At 36.3% G+C, this 19,147-nt stretch overlaps 1 protein-coding gene across 1 annotated transcript in view; it reads left to right on the top strand.

Moving 5' to 3' along the window:
- Positions 1-19,147, top strand: part of LOC149577313 (uncharacterized) — a 200,440-nt gene that overhangs the window by 86,359 nt on the left and 94,934 nt on the right. Inside the window, exon 7 of the mRNA XM_089823391.1 lies at positions 9,564-9,690. Within this exon, the coding sequence (XP_089679517.1) occupies positions 9,564-9,690 (127 nt within the window). The remainder of the gene's footprint in view (positions 1-9,563; positions 9,691-19,147) is intronic.

Here is a 19,147-nt window from a genome sequence, read left to right as displayed (position 1 = left end):
CTCAAGTTGCCTAGCCAATTCCATCAAAACTACCTTGTTGGGTGGGTATCTTGGAAGCCTCTTGGGACAAACTGTGCTTCCTGCTACTCTAATGTAGGTGAATTGCGGAAATTGAATGCACCAACTCCCATATTTCTTTATCTTTGCTTTTGCTTCCGATGAAAGTCTCTTAGCAGGTGTCCCTTGTAATACTCTTATTGTCTTCATGCCAAAGGCATCACAAAACATCTTATAGTCCTTGTTGTTGTGCAAATGAAGTTGTGGATAGCATTTATGCACCGAATATTGCTCTGGCCCACTGCCAATTTCTCCTAAGGCCTTATGTACTGGATTTTTATACAATCTAGCAATTAGGTAAAACAGATAGGATCCCATGTAGAATTGCTTTTGGTTTTGTACGGTTCTAAGTTGCAACTCTAGATTCTCGCTTATGATCCTAGCCCAATCAAATCTTCTTTTCCCTTTTTCAATTTCATCAATAAAGAAGTACATTCAGTTTTCGAATTGTGTACCTTGAGCTAGGCCCTTGATTTGGCTAAGAAGCACAATGAGATCCTCATATTTTGATTTGAAATTTGCCACTGTGAGCCTTGATGATTTGGTTACTCCTTTCTTTCCCTCATGTAGCCAATCCTGCTTTAGATGTGTGAAATAAGCTTTCTGGTTATCCTGAAATGATTTGGCTGCCTGATCCATCATCACCATTGTTATGCTCTTGTATTAGGGAATGTTAAATGCTTCTTTGATTGCTTGTCCACCAATATTGGCGAACACCCTCTTCCCATCATAAAAAATGATTGATTTACTGATAAGATCAAGCCTGGATGCGCACTCCATAACCAATTCTAGACAAGGCAAGGTAGGAGGAAAAGCTGCTGCGTGTACAATTCCACTTCTGTATATCGTCTTTGCCAAGGGGGATTGTCCTTCCTTTAGTCTGTCCTTTACCTGTATCATATTTACTGTTTCGACATTGGTATAGGTTATTCGCCTCATTTTCGAGAAGAGAGTTGTTTTGGGCATCTACCCTCTTTGTCTTTCCTAGTATTTGTTCCTTTAGGGTTTTTGCTTGCACTAACATCTACCATCCTAAACACTTATTTTTGCCCCTTCGTTCTAAGTGATATTGACTACCCTTATCGATTTCCAATCTTCTTTCTATCGATGGATTCTACACTTATTTCTACCTCGCCAAGTCCTATCACTGCACTTATCAATCTCCAATTTTCAATGTAGGGTGAGACTAACACTTATTTTTGCCTCGCCATTACCTTAGGATGGACTACACTTATATCTCCCAACTTCAACCTAGGGTGGTCTAGCTTATTTCTGCCTCATCAAATGTCCTATCATGGATTCTACCCTTATCAATCTCCAATCTTCAACCTAGGATGGGATGATGAAGTGGTGGATGATGAATGCAAGAAGAACCAAGGGAAACAAAACTAGACAAGAACGAAAGAGAGAAATCCGCTTAAGGACCCCTTTTCAACTCTAAATGAATTAATTTTACCTTTACCAATGGCCGGGTCTTCTTTTGGAATTTAGGATCAGACTTGAGAATTTCAAATCCTTTGCAAATATTGATGCCCTAGCTGGAAAAAATCAGAATTTGGCCCACTTGGAACTGTCCATGCACGCGCTACAAATCAGACTTTATCAATTGTTTCCTTCTTCAACCAAAAATCGTCTGACCTTGGGAGAAATCGCAGCCTCTAGAAGATGTAAGATTAGACCTCAAAATCGCAACCCGCTAGCAAATATAAAATCAAACTTGAACCATAATAAATCTTCCTTTCAACTTTGCAATTCTGAAATCTCTCTTTTGCCAAAACAAATTGCCAAAAATGGAAATTCAGATCTGCCCTAGAGAAGCCGCCAAGCACGAGAATTTTGCCCTAGCTGGGAAAATCGCCAAAATGAAGTGCAGATCTTCTTGGGTGTTAGAAGAAATCGCCAAGAATGGAGCCTTGTAAAATCGCTAAGCAGGGAAATCTGCTTTTTGCAAGCAAAATCACCAAGTAACAAAGAGGAGGAGTGAGGAATGAGGAGATAAGGGGAAAGAGCTTCCTCTTATACCTTCCTAGCTGGCTGATTGGGACCCTAGGAGCCAAAAAAATATTAATTAGAACACAAAACTGGCCCCCAATTAAATACTTAGCCAAAAAATTAATTTTGCCAAGATGAAATTTACTTTTTAAATTGCCGGCTAGACCAAAATTGCAAAAATAAAATAAGTAATGCCTTGGAGATGTTAAATGTTTCCATTTAATGATGATTTAGTAATTAATATATCGTTAAAATCGGATTTGGCAAGCCAAAAGCCATTTTTTCAATATTAAATTACTAATTTCTTTAAAGATTTAAAAATTTCAAGGCAAGTTTAATCTATTTAATGCCATTTTTTACAATTTTAATCCAAATCGATTTTGCTATGCATTTTAATTATTGACAAAAATAAATCATTTCTTTAGTGCCTAAAATCGATTTTCCTATTTGATTTTGTCTTCATAGAAATTTGTTTTTTTTGACCGAAGAAATTCAAGATTTTCCAAAAACCTAAATCTAACAAAATTTCATTTTTTGAAAATTATTCAAATTTATACAATTATATCCGAATTTTCAAAAAAAAAAAAAATCTTTTGAGTACGAAATTTACAATTTTACCTTGCCAAGTGTTCTTTGAAATTTGTTCGACCTAAGGATGAAATTAATCATTTTGGAAAATCAAGTTGAAACAAGGTGAAAATAAATCTAACCCTCCCCCTTCTTGCCCGAAGGTATCCAAGACTTAAAATTTTTCAAAAAAATTGAATCAAATTTTTTTGGAGAACTTCAAAAAAATTTGCCAAGGCGACCGAAAAAAGGGGGTCCCCAAAATTTTGGGGCGATGGTGTGAAAACCTGACAACAATTACAAACATAAGGAAGTTTTTTGGGATTGAAATATGAGAGTTAGAATCCTAAAACTACATAGGTAGACGAAGGGACATTACAGTGGTAGATGTCTTTTGAAATTTTGATCATTGAGATGTGGTGCAAAATTAGTCCATGATATTTCAACACCTATACCAAGATGTGCTTGAAGTATTCATATTTGATTTGTTCTTGAAGGAGGTGTTTGAATTCACAAAAAAATGGAGGTTTTGTTTAATGCTCAAAATTTGGTATCAAATGGACTTTGCTCATGATGAGAGGGCATTTTATAACATTGAGCTGCACCCTCAAGATTTTGATTGAAAGGGACACATTCGGATAAAGGGTAGAAATACCAAATGGTACTTTAAACAAGGACTACTTGGATCACTTGAATAAAGAGCCTAAGGTTGCTAGGAATGCATTCTACCCAGAATTGGTTACACTACAAGAACTTACATTCTCACTATTGATCCATTAGGAAGGATGTTAATGAGCATCTTGAGATAAGTATTGAATACTATTTATTTGCATATTATAGTCAATCTATTAATTATATCCATGCATATAATATAAGAGTTATTTGCTTTATTGTGCTCTTGTTCTTTCTTGTGATCCCTGGGGACGATTCTTTGCAAAGAAGAAAAAGAAGAGCAAAAATAAGTTTGCCATATTTGATGTGATGCAAAATCGTTTGAGGATATGAGAGTGATAATTTCACAATGTGGGGGGGGGGAGCGGGGGGCAAACAATAAAAAATGTTCTATTCCCATTTGAACTATCCTTAGAGGGGAGATGTTAGGGAAGAGACACCATCAAGGGTGTGTAGGGATGTTCTTCCAAGAAAAAAAGATTGGTACATTAGGCATGCTACCAAATATTGTGCAGGACTAAACCTTATGACAGTAACTCCAAAGAAGTTTTGATCTAGGCTTCATTGGTCATTGGATGATCATGCAAGATAAAGTGAGTCTCTTGAAGTGAATAACATTGATGATTGAGATTATGAGTATCCTTCTATGTCAAGTGGGAGTCTGACATTTCATTAGAGATGGATTCTCCAGTTATCAGGAAATTGTAGCAGTCAGAGGACTATGATTCATGAGATGAAGTTCCATATGTGCAGACTAACAAGTCTTTATGTGAATTCCTAAACTGTAAAGGGATACTTGGAATACTATTCATTCAAAGTACATTATTACTGAAAATTTGACAACCGATATTTTCTTCAAGCATTTTGCCAAAGTGAAGTTTGTACATTATTGAAGACAAGCTTTAAGTAATCGATCAAAGTCTCTAGTGACGTGGAACCTAGTATTTGGAAACTGCCACATCCGCCTAAAATGTAGGTTTACCCCCTAAAATCAAGGAATTGCACCCAACTGGCTCCCAATTGCCTGTAAAGTCAAGCCTGGTCATTGAATATCCTGTATGAGTCTCTATCCACAACTGCTAGCCTACGAGACTCCCATGATAGGCTAACTCACATAACTTTACTACTCAAACTAAAGAGGGGACATGACACCATGTCACTTAATTAATCTATTGCCATCAACCATTTTTGCTTAGCCACAATCTAATTAAACAATCGATCAATTTAGATGTTATTTGATATGCAATAATGATATTACATATAATATGTAGTTATTTATATCTAAGAAATGAATGTAGTAAAGTTTATATATATAGTTTAAATTATTCCATATTTATAATGTTTATAAATCATTATTTATATATCTCATGCATATATCTTATCCGAGAATTAAAACTTTAACAAGGACAAGCTCAAAATGACATTTTTATGCCCTAGATAGGCTTCGAGACCAAAAACATTGGTATAAGAACTTGTATTTGCTACTTAAACTCCTGTTTTTATCCAAAATGTGCCTTAGACATGTTGTTTTTGTCAAAATGCAGGTATAAGAACATACTTTAGAGAGCATATAAATGACTGTAAAATGGCCACGATGCATTTTGCAGCTCTAAATGGGTTTTGAGCAATGAAGCACATATTTTTTTGATGTTTAAAGACATGCATACCACCCAAAAATCGCCTTCTTTTATAAAACACAAGTAATAGTGCTTAAAAAACACTTTATATGTCCAAATGCATATAAGGCTTTGAAATACGTAAATGTCATAAAAATTGCTACCTTTGGTATTCAGAGACGAAATAACATGGTTTTGAATTTACTTTATGTGCTTTTGGAGTCATAATGAGATTTAAAGAGGGGAATACATATGTTTGAATGACTTCATTCCACTTTCAAACATAGTAAAAATCACTACATTTGGGTCTAGGAGTACAAAACACAAGTCTAAACACTTTATAACAGGTCTTAATATGACTTTTACATATATGAGAAGCCATAATGTGCTTTTAGACTATATACACATGCATTGCAATGCCTTTAATACATGCAATCATGTTTAAAAGGCCACCCAAAGTAATGAAAGGCTGTTTTTGTGTATTTGCATGTGTTTACAACCCTATTTTAAATACATATAGATGTATTTGCAAGAAAAATACATTAATGGCGGAGTTTAAGAACTAAATATGCATGTCAAAATAAAACATCCCATTATGCAATATTAACCGGACATAGGTCTTTCATGTTTTTAAATTTACATGTAATTATAGTTTTATGAAGAGATAAGTAAGGGACTTAAAAAGTCCACATTTACATTAGAAATTCATCAAAAACTGCATTTAAATCTCATCAAAATCATTAGAAATTTTGAAAATGAGGGTTGAATCCATCATACCTGTGAATGACACCATTTATGTCAGGCAATTGCTTGTAAAAAGCCCATTGATAAGAACTTAAAGAACAAGGATATGCACTCAGGCCATAGACCACTACATATAAAATGCTTAGATCCTTAATAACTTTTGCTAGGCAGCTCAGTTTGAAGCCTAAGATAGCTGAAAATGAGTGGAATTAAAAATGCTACAATCTTAGGGAAAAAACAAAATTAAAAAGAAAACACAAAACAAAGAAAAACAAAGAAAAGACTTTAAGATTGCTAAAAACCAAGTGCCTGCAGTCAGAAAATAAAAACTCATTTTGACAAGCAATAAAGTGATTAAGTTGTCAGAAACCTTTGAAGCTATGTTCAAAAGATACAAAATTTAGGTCAATTCAAGGGATAACAAATTGTCTTCATGATGCATCATTCAGAATATCAAAACTCAGAGGCGACATATATGAATTCATGAGGAAAATTGCGTGGGCTTGCCGCAATATCGTGATGTCGAAATTGAGGAGAATAGAGTGGTTGCTCTTTCGAATGAAGTGCCATATTTCGGGGTGGAGGGATTCCAAAAGATTTTGAGTTAGCTAGTGGAGAGAGATCTGCAATGACATTTCCATCAGTCTCCTTAGTTGTTTTGTCTCCAGGATTGTTTTACACAATCAATTACGCATGTTGAAGAGTTGGAAGAAAACTGATTGTAACTACGTTCCCACTGTTTATCTTCTTGGTAGCCAAATGTGTGGGTCAATGATCCTTCTATCTAAACATTCTCCTGTTCATATCGAAGCATTTGACATCTGTGTTCCAACTTGTGCCAATTACTTCTTACCATCATTTCTTCACGTTGTGAGATTTGGGCTTGTGTGCACCTTGAGGTAGGTCATGGATTTTTTCCTGTAAAAAACTTTTCCCTCACTTACATTGTTTTGTGCTTGGGCGCGAATTGAGAGGGTTGACGAAATTTCTATTCATTGAAAAAATTCCCTCACAAAAGGAAAACTACGCTCGAGCATGTTTTAGTAGCATGTGTGGATTTTAAATTGTGTTTTGACTTTTTCTCAACTATGTTGAATAGCGCTCCGGTACATATGGTTCCTTTATTGAAGACATATTGTGCTGAGTACGTTTTGAGCCTCACAAAGGATAGTTTCCTTTTATCCACCATTTTGTGATTGTGTTGCCTTCACATTGGGTGTGCTTTTGCTTATGTGATGGACTCAAATCTCTTTGACCGACGTTTGCAACGTGTTGGGTTTGTTGGGAACTTTGTTGTGAACCATTCCTTCTGACATTTTCCTTCATTTATTTCATTTTGGCGCTTTAAGTGCATTGGGGTTCTTCTATGGTGAATGTCCCCCTTTTCGAACATTTTATGAGTTTTCTATTTTTGTGCTCAGTGTATACATAATCTCTTGTGGACTATATTTCCTCAAGCATGAGGAGTTCGCTTAAAGCACAAACAAATTCCCAAGGAGAACATTTTCTTATTTGCATCATTGATTTGATAGAGATTGCATTGAGACTTATTGTCAAACATACTTATGATTAGAAACTTCCCTTGCTATCTCAAAACAATTTTTGGCGAATTGGGCTTCCCATTGGCTACATTTCTTTGGAAAAGCTTCCCCATTGGGTGCATATCGTGCTCGACACTTTTCGACTAAAGTTGCGGATTTTGATGTTTCAAGAGTCTTCGAAATTTTCTTACTTTCATACATTAGTCCTTCATCACTGTCAAAATGCACTGAAAGTGTTATCTTCAGGGGAGCATGTGGAGTGCTGCTTGTAGTTATTCCTTCACTCTGTGGGAGGTGTGCTGGGTGCATATGGAGGAGTGCTTTTTTGTGGAACTTTTCAACCTCTAAAACATACTTCATCTCTTGTCACCTAGCAGATCCATATTTTGATGTGCAAAGAGGAGCATATCTGCCTACGATGAGGGTGTTTTGAGTTCTGACTAGGACTATGAATGTGTATGGTTTAAACTGAGAAAATTTGGCATGCCATGAAGTAGTGTTGATTTGCAGAGAATTCCGAGAATGTTGATTTTTTCTTAATCTTGTCTCCTATATTAATGGCAAACCATCTGTATAGTTAATTATGAGTGTGCATGCTAACTCCTTGTGTATTGTTTTCTTTGTTTGGGATTCTTACGGCAAGTTTGCATACAAGTATGCACTGTAGATTCTTAATATCACCTTCCATTTCACAAAAAGAATATCATATGTTGTTTTGGCCATTATTTCTGGATTCCGTTTGTCTTAGCTTTTAACAAGCTTCAATTTTTCTAGGGTATTGTGTTTTTGTTTTATGATGGATGAAGGTACCAACTGAGACATTTAGTACCCTTTTTGTGAACTTTGAGTTCATCTTGTATGACTTTGATTTGATGGAGATTCATGATATTGGACTACTCAACTTGTGCTTTGAGTTCGGATGACTCCAACATGGTTGAGGTTTTGATATTCGAAAAATTCCTGTGATAATTGCCAATCAAGTGTCTTACTACCATTTTGCAAGGATCCTAATACATATTCACTTCTATTATTTCTTACATCTTGTGTGAATATGGGTGTGAAATGTGTATACGTAAATGGATTTCCTGCCCTTCAAAGACTTCCCTTGACTTTCATTTTGAATTTATGCTTGGGGCGTACAGAAAATGTTTTCCTTTGAGGTAGCCTTGTAGATAGATGGTAGGCTTAGTGACAATTGCACTTCCTTTCTGTTTTGTAACTCCTATCCCTCTATGCGTTTATTTTTATTTTTTATTTTTATAACTATTCCACTGAATCCCATGTGAGGCAATCTCTATTTGAAGCATAGACCATTTCGTGTCATTTAGGGAATAGATAAATGTTTGCATATTTGAAATCGTTGATTGTTGTGAATAAATTTGTGCTTTGATGTGTAAATTGACAACACATTCAATATTCGTGAGCCAACATTAAAATTTTGAGTGCTTTTTTCAGTCCCCATGCCATTGGGTATTACTTTTCTTTGGTAATGTTAAGGGATGTGTTTGGAAATTTTTAGCTTGTATGAGATTCATATTTTTGGGCATTGAATAGCTAACACTTAGCAATCTTTGTCAATCTTTTTCTTTTATAAACTTGACAAGATAAAATTGAGGGAGTTTCCTTTGTGAGATTTTGCACTTTCTCCTCTCATAGGTGCCTTTTGAATTACTCTTTCTGGACTTAACCTTTCAAATGACCCATGGCCCAGAAATTCACTCAACTTCACAACCTTAAGAGATTCCAGAACTAGGATCTCAAAGGACAGGGAATAAAACTTAATGAAAAAATTGGCTCATTTCATCAGTTCTCTAGTAAAGGCAGAGAAAACCTGGGAGAATGAAACTAGGGCTATTGAGACAACACAAAAGCAAGAGGGAGGCAAGTGGGAAAAAAGATAGGGGTTCCATCATTGATGCACGATGTGCATTTAGGTCGCAACAATACCTTAGGCAATTTCAAAATATTAACTGTGTGGTGGACCTTGCTTTGTAACATCTACTGATGTGACCAGACATGCTCCTAGATCAGGATTTGATCTCTTTGATTAGTCAAATGAAGAAGGCAAATGACAAACAGGCCTTATAACATAGGATGTGCTGTTGAACTTATATTTCTGACAATTCTGCAATGGATAACTGCCTTCAAGTATTGATACTATTTATTTGTTTTCAAAGCAAACAGTATGGTCCATTTATTAAACACTTTTTTTTCCCATTTCCATTTTTATTCATTGTAGACTCAATGTTCTGGATGTTTCGTTATGAGTATCTGTTTCATATCTTCCATGTATGTTGAACCAGTTCACCATGTCAATAACTTATTATGTGATTATCATGTACATATTTTGATTGTTACCTATTGGACCAAGCAGAATAGATGGAGAGATCAGTGATCTGAAATACCAAATAGCAGAGGAAAAAATGCTGGACACTGGACATCATGATTTTCACAATGTTTCCCCAAGAAAGTCTGGAGATGCTTTACCTGTTACTACAGAGGTAAGCTAATAAATTCAGCTGATAGTCTAGTTAGTAACTTAGTTGTGATCAATGTACTCTAAATATTTTTTTTTAATACTCCTCTTGATGGTGTGTATTTGTGAATTTATTTGGTGGTATAATTTTCTCTCCTGGAATTGAGCATTTCTCAGAGAATAAAAATAAAATAAAAGGCACAAATACTCATCATATTTGACAAGGACTTCTCAGGCCACCTCCCCTTATGTAGGAGTCTCCTGTAGCTAATTTATAAATTGCTTAAGAAACATAGATTAGATTGAACACTTATGTCCTTGCATCATCCGGCCCTGGATGTAAGAACCCCAAATCATCATTGGACCTATTGAACTCAAACCATTGAGAATATAACTTGCCAGAGGTATTTTGAGGTTTGTAGCACACCAGGACTGGACCATAAGACTTTTTGAACATAGATTTAGCTTTTGCAATTTGTCAGACTTTAGAATGATCGAAGTGCTAAAGAAAAGATGCAGCTCCTTTTCTAATATGGAATACAATAGCATTCTACAAAACGAGAAAATCACCGATTTCTTCTCAAGTAACTCAAATGATTGTGCTGATAATGAAAATAACCAAAGTTAAGTTTTGAAAGCACAAGTTGTTGCAAAAGAAACAAAAGAGTACTTATTTTATTAATGCTAGTTTGCAGTAGCATGCAATTATGCCATAATATATAGACATTTCCATTTATTTCATAGGATTTTAACTTTTTAATATGCTAATATAGTACCATCAATAAATTTTGACTGCAACTAATTTATGTTATGCTCACGGGTTACCAATATTAGGCTTTGTCTATACATTTAGATTTAACTTTTGGGTTTCTACACGTTAATTTTTGAGGTATCTAGTTTCATTTGGTTGGTGATATTTCAATTTGAATACTGTCTTTGCATAATTTTTTGCTTCTCATCTCTAGTTTTTGAACCCTGATCTAAACCTTATTGAGACTTGCTACTTTCTTCCTCAATATTCATAAAATATAAATAGACAATATGTTCAGAAGAGAGTTACTTCAATCTCAAACAATAATCCTATTGCATACAACATTGTCTCAATGACAATACTCATTCTCAATTTATTAGTTGCATGTTTAAATATGACAAGTTTGAGGTCTTTGTTGATAAGGAAAGGAGTTCATTTTTCTTTATGGAACTATAATGATGAGTGTGCTTTCTTCTCACAACATTGATTATGATCTTTTAGTTTACTTGTTGAGTAATGCTTCACAAACTTTGTAAATGAGCCTTAATCTTATGGTCTTACCCACTTTTGAAACTATGGCACCGTATTAGGTCAACTCTACCTAACAGTTTTACATTTTGGTTTGGTTAAATAATTGGATAACTTTTCTGTGATTTTCTTTTAGTCTATGCTTCTTTTGTTCTACCAAATGTGGCTTCATCTTCTATAGGAGATATTTTGAGGACATAGAGATGGGTAAGAAATATCCCCACTCATTCCACCCTTCTTGCAAAATTTATGAAATGTGTCAAAAAATGCCTTCTTTTTAAAGGGAGTAACTGTGTACTTTAGGGGATGGCTAGCCATGCCCTATGCTCTGGACACTTATGCTAGCCTTTAAAAATAAAACACAATTTATTGAAAAAGAGGATGATAGTCCCAAAGTGATCTCCGCGCTCCTATAAATTAACAGCTTGATAAAATCATCTCATTTTGACAATTTTTAATTTTTAAAGTAGAAGAGAAAGAGAGAAGAGAAATGAGAAGAGAACAACGGAATCCATATTGTTCGAGGTAAATTTACCATGCATATTTATTTGTTACAAACAGTTGTGAAAAGGCTTTTGTTTTCTTTTTGCTCCATAATTGCACTTGCACCTGTGTTTTCAATATTGAAAAGAAAAAACATGAACAGTGAGGTAGTGAGAGTGAAGTTGAATTTGAATTTCAACCAATGTTACCCGTGTGCACACACTCAGGGTAAAACTCTGGCACACCAAGTGCATGTACATCCTAGGTGCGGGTACATTGTGCACCTATGCTCCACCACTACCACCAGAGTGATGCCACATTGCGGCTGCACCGTTTGGTGCACCCAGCGAGGGTGCAGGTAAGTGGAGGTGCTTTCAGGAGTTGCACGGGGCACGTCTGATGCCCATGTTGAAAGGTCAAATTTTTTAATTTTTTATATATTATCTTACACATGAGGAGTCTAGTAGTTCTAATAATGAGGACTTTGATTTAGGGGATGATTAGATAGCTCCCACCCTTACGTTCTCATTATTGACTTTTTGTAGATAATACTCACTTTGATATAGCCATGATACATTATTTCATTTCACTGTTTCGTGCTACTTTGCTCATTGTAATCATGAGCATCTTGTTCTTTATGATTTATCATATTTATAATTTGAACAGTGAATTTTTAATCTTTCATCTTTGTCATTTGATAGTTAATGGTTGACTTACATGGTAATATGTATGATTTATATTTTTTTTTTATCATTATCATTATGTTTAACTGTAATGTTATTAATGTTACAACTATTTATGAGCATGTTACTAAATTAAATGGTCATTGGTTATGAAGTTGGAACTTATGGTTTGTTAATCACATTTCAATTTTCTATATTCATTGTTGAACTATATTTGATATGTTATACTTGAGTATCATTTCATAATTAGCATTTCAAGTCATATATGTATACTATGCAACCTCCCCCCCTCCCCCCTCCCTATCCCCGCTGCTGCAGCATGCCCGCCCCTTCTTTGTCTCCAAATTGAGGCCTTTTTTTCCACACCTGAAACGCATCTCCCTGTACCACCGCACCCTTGCGTCGATGTAACGCTGATTTCAAGTAGGAACTAGTGTTCATTAAAGTATAGTTGCCTTTAGGGTTTCTTTTGGTTATGGGAATGCTCTTGAGATAATGAGTTAAAACAACCCATTTGTATGCCCTTCTCAACTCAAACAATATGCAAAAGATCCTTATAATCTCTAAAAACCTTTAGGGGCAGCTATAAAAGAGTTTTTTCTCATTTTTGCACATATGTGGAGTAAGAGTTAAAGGTAGCAAAACTAATTTTAGCTGATAAGATTGAGATAATTGGATTGAACACAGAGAGGGAGGAATGTAATAAGGGAATTTCAATGGAAATTATGCAACATAGTATGTTATTGCTTAACAAAACTAAGTGGGTGAGTGTTTTGCTTATAAAATATGAAAGGAAAAAACTACTAAGTGTTTTTCAATGCATAATCATGAGAGATGACATAGTCTTCCATTTCTAATTTCTGTTATGCCCTTGCCATACCATTTCATGTGGCATTTCCCTATTAGAAAAAAATGCTCAAAGATGGAATGGTTATTGGTCTGTCATATTCCTTCCTTGAAGAACATAAGTTATGCTCCACCATACTTTACTTGATAAGATAAGATAAAATGATTTATTAATGTCCAAGAAGAGTCCATAAGGGTCTAAGGGGCTACTAGAGTACAACAAAGGAATCAGCCAATAGCGGGAGCACTAACGGTGATTGCGGAAAAGCAAAACATAGAGCAACAAGAGGTGGGAGTAGTAGCTAGCCCTAGGTTAACTACTCCCCATCATTGAGAAGAAATCTAGAACCGAAGGGGATGACCCAAGAGAAGAGGAAGTCTTTTGTCATCTTTGAGAGCCACTAGATGTGGATAATTGTCGCGTGGAACTCCTGCGAGGCCTCACAGACCTAGTGTGACCAGAGGAAGGAAGACCAAGTAAATGCTTGGTACTAGGCCAGTGAGATAAATGAGGAGGTGATGAGCTGGTTTGTCCATGGTTTGTCTTGAGGGAGATTGAGTCGATAATGTGTAGCCCCAAAGTCTTATAGTCTCTTGAATATAAAGAGCAAGACACCACTGGTTGGTGTAACTGAAGAAGGAAGAAAGAGTCTAGCAACCTCTTGATGGACAATAAAACCTCCCTATGATCTCATAATCAACGGGGCAACGGAAAATGAAGTGCCTCTTGGTCTCAGCTTTATGATCTTGCAAGTTTGACATATCTGGACCTCTTTGTCAATCTGGTGGTAAATTTGTATACGTAGCTGATGTGAACCTACCCTGAAAGAGCCCTAGGGGATGTAGAGTGTGTGTCATCTTGAGTATGAATAAACTGTTCCACATAGAAGGCCATCCTCTGACAGAGCCACCCACTTGGGGAGTTGACCCATGTGGTAAGAATGTACTGACTTTAGATGCCCATCACAATGTGTCTATTCAATCTTGCCAAGAAGGAAGGAGATGAGAAGGGGAGATCAAAGAGTATCGGAAGTGAGGGAGGTAGTTGATGTTGAACCCCACCAACCTCAAAAGAGCAAAGGTCCATGCGTACTAATATCGGATCCAGCCAGTGGAGTCGGACCTTGCAATCACTTTAGAGGATTGATAAGCCAGGTGAGAATATTTGTGTCGCTCCTCAGCCAAATCTTCAAACGGAGACAATGAAGGAATCAAACTAGATTAAAGATAGTCTTGAGTCTGAAAGGATGAGCTCCAAACTCAACCAAAATAATACTAAGCGGGGTAGACTAGTGGCATTTGATGATGCGCTTGAGAAGAAGGGCATGTATCCTCTCCATTGAAGCTTAGTTCATGTAATGTCCCCTTTTCTAGTCCATCATGATTTATTGTCTTTAAATCAATTATAATATTCATAATAGTCATTTCAGTTATCAAATGATGTTTATTATTTAGATTTATGATCAGTGGATACAAATGTGATCCAAGTTGCCCAGATAACATCTATGGACTTCCTCAAAGTTTACAGGCCTAAGCTTGTTTCATGAACAAGAAGCTGACCCTTACCCTCGATTGGGATAAGATCCATTAAATTGGATTTATACAAACCCCTCCTTAGTAACAAAAATATACTTTCGATCAATTAGGAAAATGATAGAAATATTGAGAATTATTTATTTTCAATAATTATTTGTAATAATATTTAGAACTATAATAAATGTTCTTGTTCAATGATTGTTTCTAATAATAATGGAATCAAGATAATACAATTTATACTAATGATAGTATTATTTATAAATTATATTATATTGTTATTATTTATAAGTGACATATAAATGTTTACATCATTAAATTGTATATATATAATGTGGGTTGTTTTGTGAAATAGTTTATAATAGTGAAAGTGCGACCAATTTATACCATTCTTGGTTTTAACCCATAGTACAAAAAGTCCCCTTCCTTATTCCATGGTAGGTGATGTTAGGGAAAGTGGCTTATATAGGCAATAATGTCCAGTATAATATGTGTCATCTCATATCTTTGTAACGGGTCAGATAAATGGAAGACCACCATCTGTTTTCAATCTTTGTTCGTTAGAAAGATGTGATGGAATAAACAACATTAAGTAATAAAATGTAATAGTGGACCAATAAGAACATCTCCATTTAAATATGAATTGGCCTATATGATTTTAAGTGTTCCTTTGCATTTTTCCTTTTTGAAAACCAGTTGGTTAGGTACTTAATGCTTAGTCCATTAATTGATAGGAATATTTTCATTCTTGATTTTAGTGGGATTTCCTTATATTCCAATCTCCTTAATCCTGATGCCACTACCCTAAAAAATTGCTCCTTATTTCTCTGTGGTTTTTTAATTCATTCCTCAATGTTCCTATATATCCGTGCATAGTAATTCCAAGGGGCGTCAATATGGACCTGACCCACCTGCTAACTTATGGCCGCCTGATTATGATGAGTAACAACTTAAATCTCCATTCATTTATCAATTCCCGAAGTAGACAATATAGTTAATAGTATATTAATAATCTTTTATTAGTTGAGTCGACTATAATTGGAGTTGGTCAAATATGGTTAATATTAAATAGTTAATTAACTTAGTAACTTATGTAATACCATATTATTCAATTTCATTATTTGATGAGCTACTTCATTGGCTTCTTGTATTGATTTGATTTATATATTTATTGATTATTTTCTAATAATCAATTTCTCATTCCTTATAATCATTTAATTTGTTATCTAAATACTTATTACAAATAGGGTCATTGAAGTCTGATTCCAACAAAGAGGGTCCCTAAACCATTTCTACCTAAAGAACTATCAACCTTATCAAGGTGTTCAAGAGAGCCATATTGGATGTGGTGTCCTGAAAGTGATGAGGAACGCACTGTTGCTCAAAAAGAGGAAGGGACTGATACCCCTTGTTGATGTAGGGCTGAATGGTAGGTCTCATACTAAAGTAGCCACTAGAAAATTTGACACCCAAGTATGTGTAGGAAGAGGCATTCTCCACCTCAGTGCACTAGAAGAAGAAGTGAAGGTGAGAGGTCTTCAAACAATTGAAGACCATCACCCGGTCTTGCCTAGGTTAACCACTAGCTCTCTCAAGTTACAAAAAAAGGCTAGGCCATCTAGAAGCTGCTAAAGACTATCCAGGGAGGACGCAAGGAGAACCACATCATCAACGAAGAGAATTATGGAGATTAAAGCCTGATGCAAGGGACAAGCATCCCTGAGAGCGCTTGCTTCTTGAGAAAAGCCTCTAACTCATCAATGAAGGTGACAAACAAAGAAGGGGACAGATGACAACTCTACTTGAGCTCAATTGTGCTTTGAATGTGATCCGAGTATACATACGGAGTTCTATATCTGCCTACAACACTTTCATGCAGTCTTACGATGGCCGCTAGAAGAATTTTAGAGATCCTAATGTCATGAAGTCTCTAGAAAAGAGTCGCCCAAGGAGCAAAATCAAATGCTTTGCAAAAGCCAATTAAGCAACAATAGACTTTTGCTTAGCGGTGCCTGGCCTCCTCAAAGATAGCTTGGAGGGTCAAAATGTAAACCGTTGTCCAAAAGTTTTCCCTAAGGCCAACTTGCCTCGTTACCCATAGATGATGTCTATTAAGCTACCTAGAAAGAATAGTATGCAAAACCGTGGCATATAGTTTGGAGAAAGTGTGTTCCACCATAAAGATTTTGTAGTTGTTGGGATGGAAAGTTGACCCAACCTTGTGGATTAGATGTATAATATACCAATACCAAGAAGTTGGGAAACTAGTGCAAACAATACTGTTTAAAAGAACCATGAAGAAGAGGCCCAATACCATGATACAAAGCTTGGAGAGATCCACTTGGAACCCTTCCTGATCTACTGTCCTGCTAATGTCCATGGATCTGATAGCCTCTCATATATCATAGAGGGTGGAGGTGTGCAATACCAAGAAGCTAGGCTCCAAGGAAGAAGTGGGGGCAGTGGGAGGGGGGAAGCAACGCGAACAAAGCAATAAAAGGACTTGTAGTTCTCGTTGTACCATTGATTCATGGGACAAGTGTCGTGGTGCTTGGGGCTGTAGATGAAGGAGGTGGAGTGGTAAGGAAACGAAAGGAGGTTCAACTCCCAAAGAATAGATGTGATGGGATAAAAAATGTTAGTGGCACAACTAGTCGAGGTGGAAGGATTTGGGGGCAGGAGGTGCTTGAGGTGGGTAGTGAAGAGGTGCTGATCACCATCATGAAAGAAAATGAAAGTGTGGGTGGGTGATGCACAAGGGCGGGGGGAGGGGGGGGGCGAGAGGCGGGAGATGGTGACGTGACTCATGGAGGGAATGAAAGAGACACCAGAAAGGATTTAGTCCACCACTCTCACCCCCCTGTAATGGGGCCAACAATGGACATATTAGATCGAGGATAATAGGAGAGGCCATTTAGGATGACTAGATCCGAAGACTCACAAAGTTGGAGAAGATGATGGTTGTATTGCATAAAGGGTCCATCCCTACCCTCAAAAGATTGTTGTAGGTCTAGAGTGGACGGATCTGGCTCGGAAGTGCAAACAAAATTGGACATCTTCGCACGAATGGAAGAAATGAGGTGAATTTGAGTAAATATTAGTTGTGCCATTATAGATGGGTGGATTGATACTAAATGTTGACAGATTATCAATATCATTGTCAAATATTTAGTGGACCTTTTAGAGCAATTGGTTGTTCAGAGAAGAGAAATGATGCAATGTTCCAATCATAGTTACGAAACTGAGATTTGCCTCTGACTCAGAAAGTCAGAATTGTACTCAGACTCGGGAAGGACTCAAAAAATCAATAAACCCATGAAATCCAAATATTTATAAGGATTTAAAGATTTTTTCAAGCATCTTTTAGTCAATTAACCTCAAATACACAATAATTAAGATAAATAGAAGCTACTTAGTACATACATTTTTCATAGCTCACATAAATATAAACGCAAAATGTTGAAGGAAAAAAATTGAATAACATATTATAAAGTTATAAACATAATGTCACGGTAGTGTCAAACCTCTACAATATTCATAGATTATGAAATCCATGGAATCAAAAGTTCGAAACATATACCAAAATAGCAGCTAGAGTGTAGAAGACTAAGGCTCATAGTAGCCTATGATTTCCTAGGAGTAGGCCTAAGATAAGTCATGGAAGACTCTAGAGCCATTCTCTCTTCCTTATGTTTGAGGCTGAACATTAGGGCCATCCTCATCCTCATAATCCTCATCATCAGACTCGAATCCATCACTCTTAGCCTCCGGGTCCTGCACTTGGTCCCCTCAACTGCCATTGCTATTGCCTCAATCTCCCGATCCACCTGATCAACCCACTCCACGTCTTTATCACTGGAAATAGGGTCAACAATCTCTATGGTCCACTTTGCATGCGGATCAACTATCTCTTATACAATCGGTGATGCATCGGTGCCCAAGATTTGTCTATGGCAAAGTCGAAGGTTGTAGTGAACAAAGACAAGATCATTCAATTTTTGTATTGCAAACCTATTGCGCTTCTTCGAGTGTATATGATTGAATAGATTCCAATTGCGTTTGCATCTTGATGCACTAGATGGTTGGCTCAAGATGCGAATCACAATCCTCTGTAAATTTGGCACCTTAGTGCCAAACATCTCCTACCATTCATTTGAAACAAGAAAATTTTAAATCAATTCAATAACTTCGACTTTATCAATTTAGAATAGTAATAGAATTAGAAAGTAAGATGTAGAAACATAGATTTCTACCAGGCATAAGTTCTCTCCCGTTTTTCTTGCACAACTCTCGTGCAAATAAGTACCCTTGAGCTTTCTTAAACATCTCAATCTCATGAACTACAGTTGTTCCAATTGTTGAATTAGGCAAAATTCTCTCTACAATAGTATAGAGGCCACTCCACACCTCATCATCATCCTTGAAATGTGGGCTTAATTTGTATGCCAAATTAAGGAAGTAGGGAACTGAATATATAGGCTTGTGAAGTAGATAGTGCCATCGCCTATGAATGACATCCCATATAGGCCCATACCTATCTTGATTCCTTGCAAAAAAAGAATGAATCGCCTCCTTCACCCTATACATGCCCTCATAAATGTAGCCCATCGAGGGCTTCTCTCCATTAGCTATTTGTAAGAGAACAAAAAGCCGCTCTA

The sequence above is a fragment of the Cupressus sempervirens genome, chromosome 1 (genome assembly GCF_028749045.1).
Source record: "Cupressus sempervirens isolate cs-2001-9-10 chromosome 1, ASM2874904v1, whole genome shotgun sequence".
Taxonomy (NCBI): domain Eukaryota; kingdom Viridiplantae; phylum Streptophyta; class Pinopsida; order Cupressales; family Cupressaceae; genus Cupressus; species Cupressus sempervirens.
This window is presented reverse-complemented; position numbering and strand designations above follow the sequence as displayed.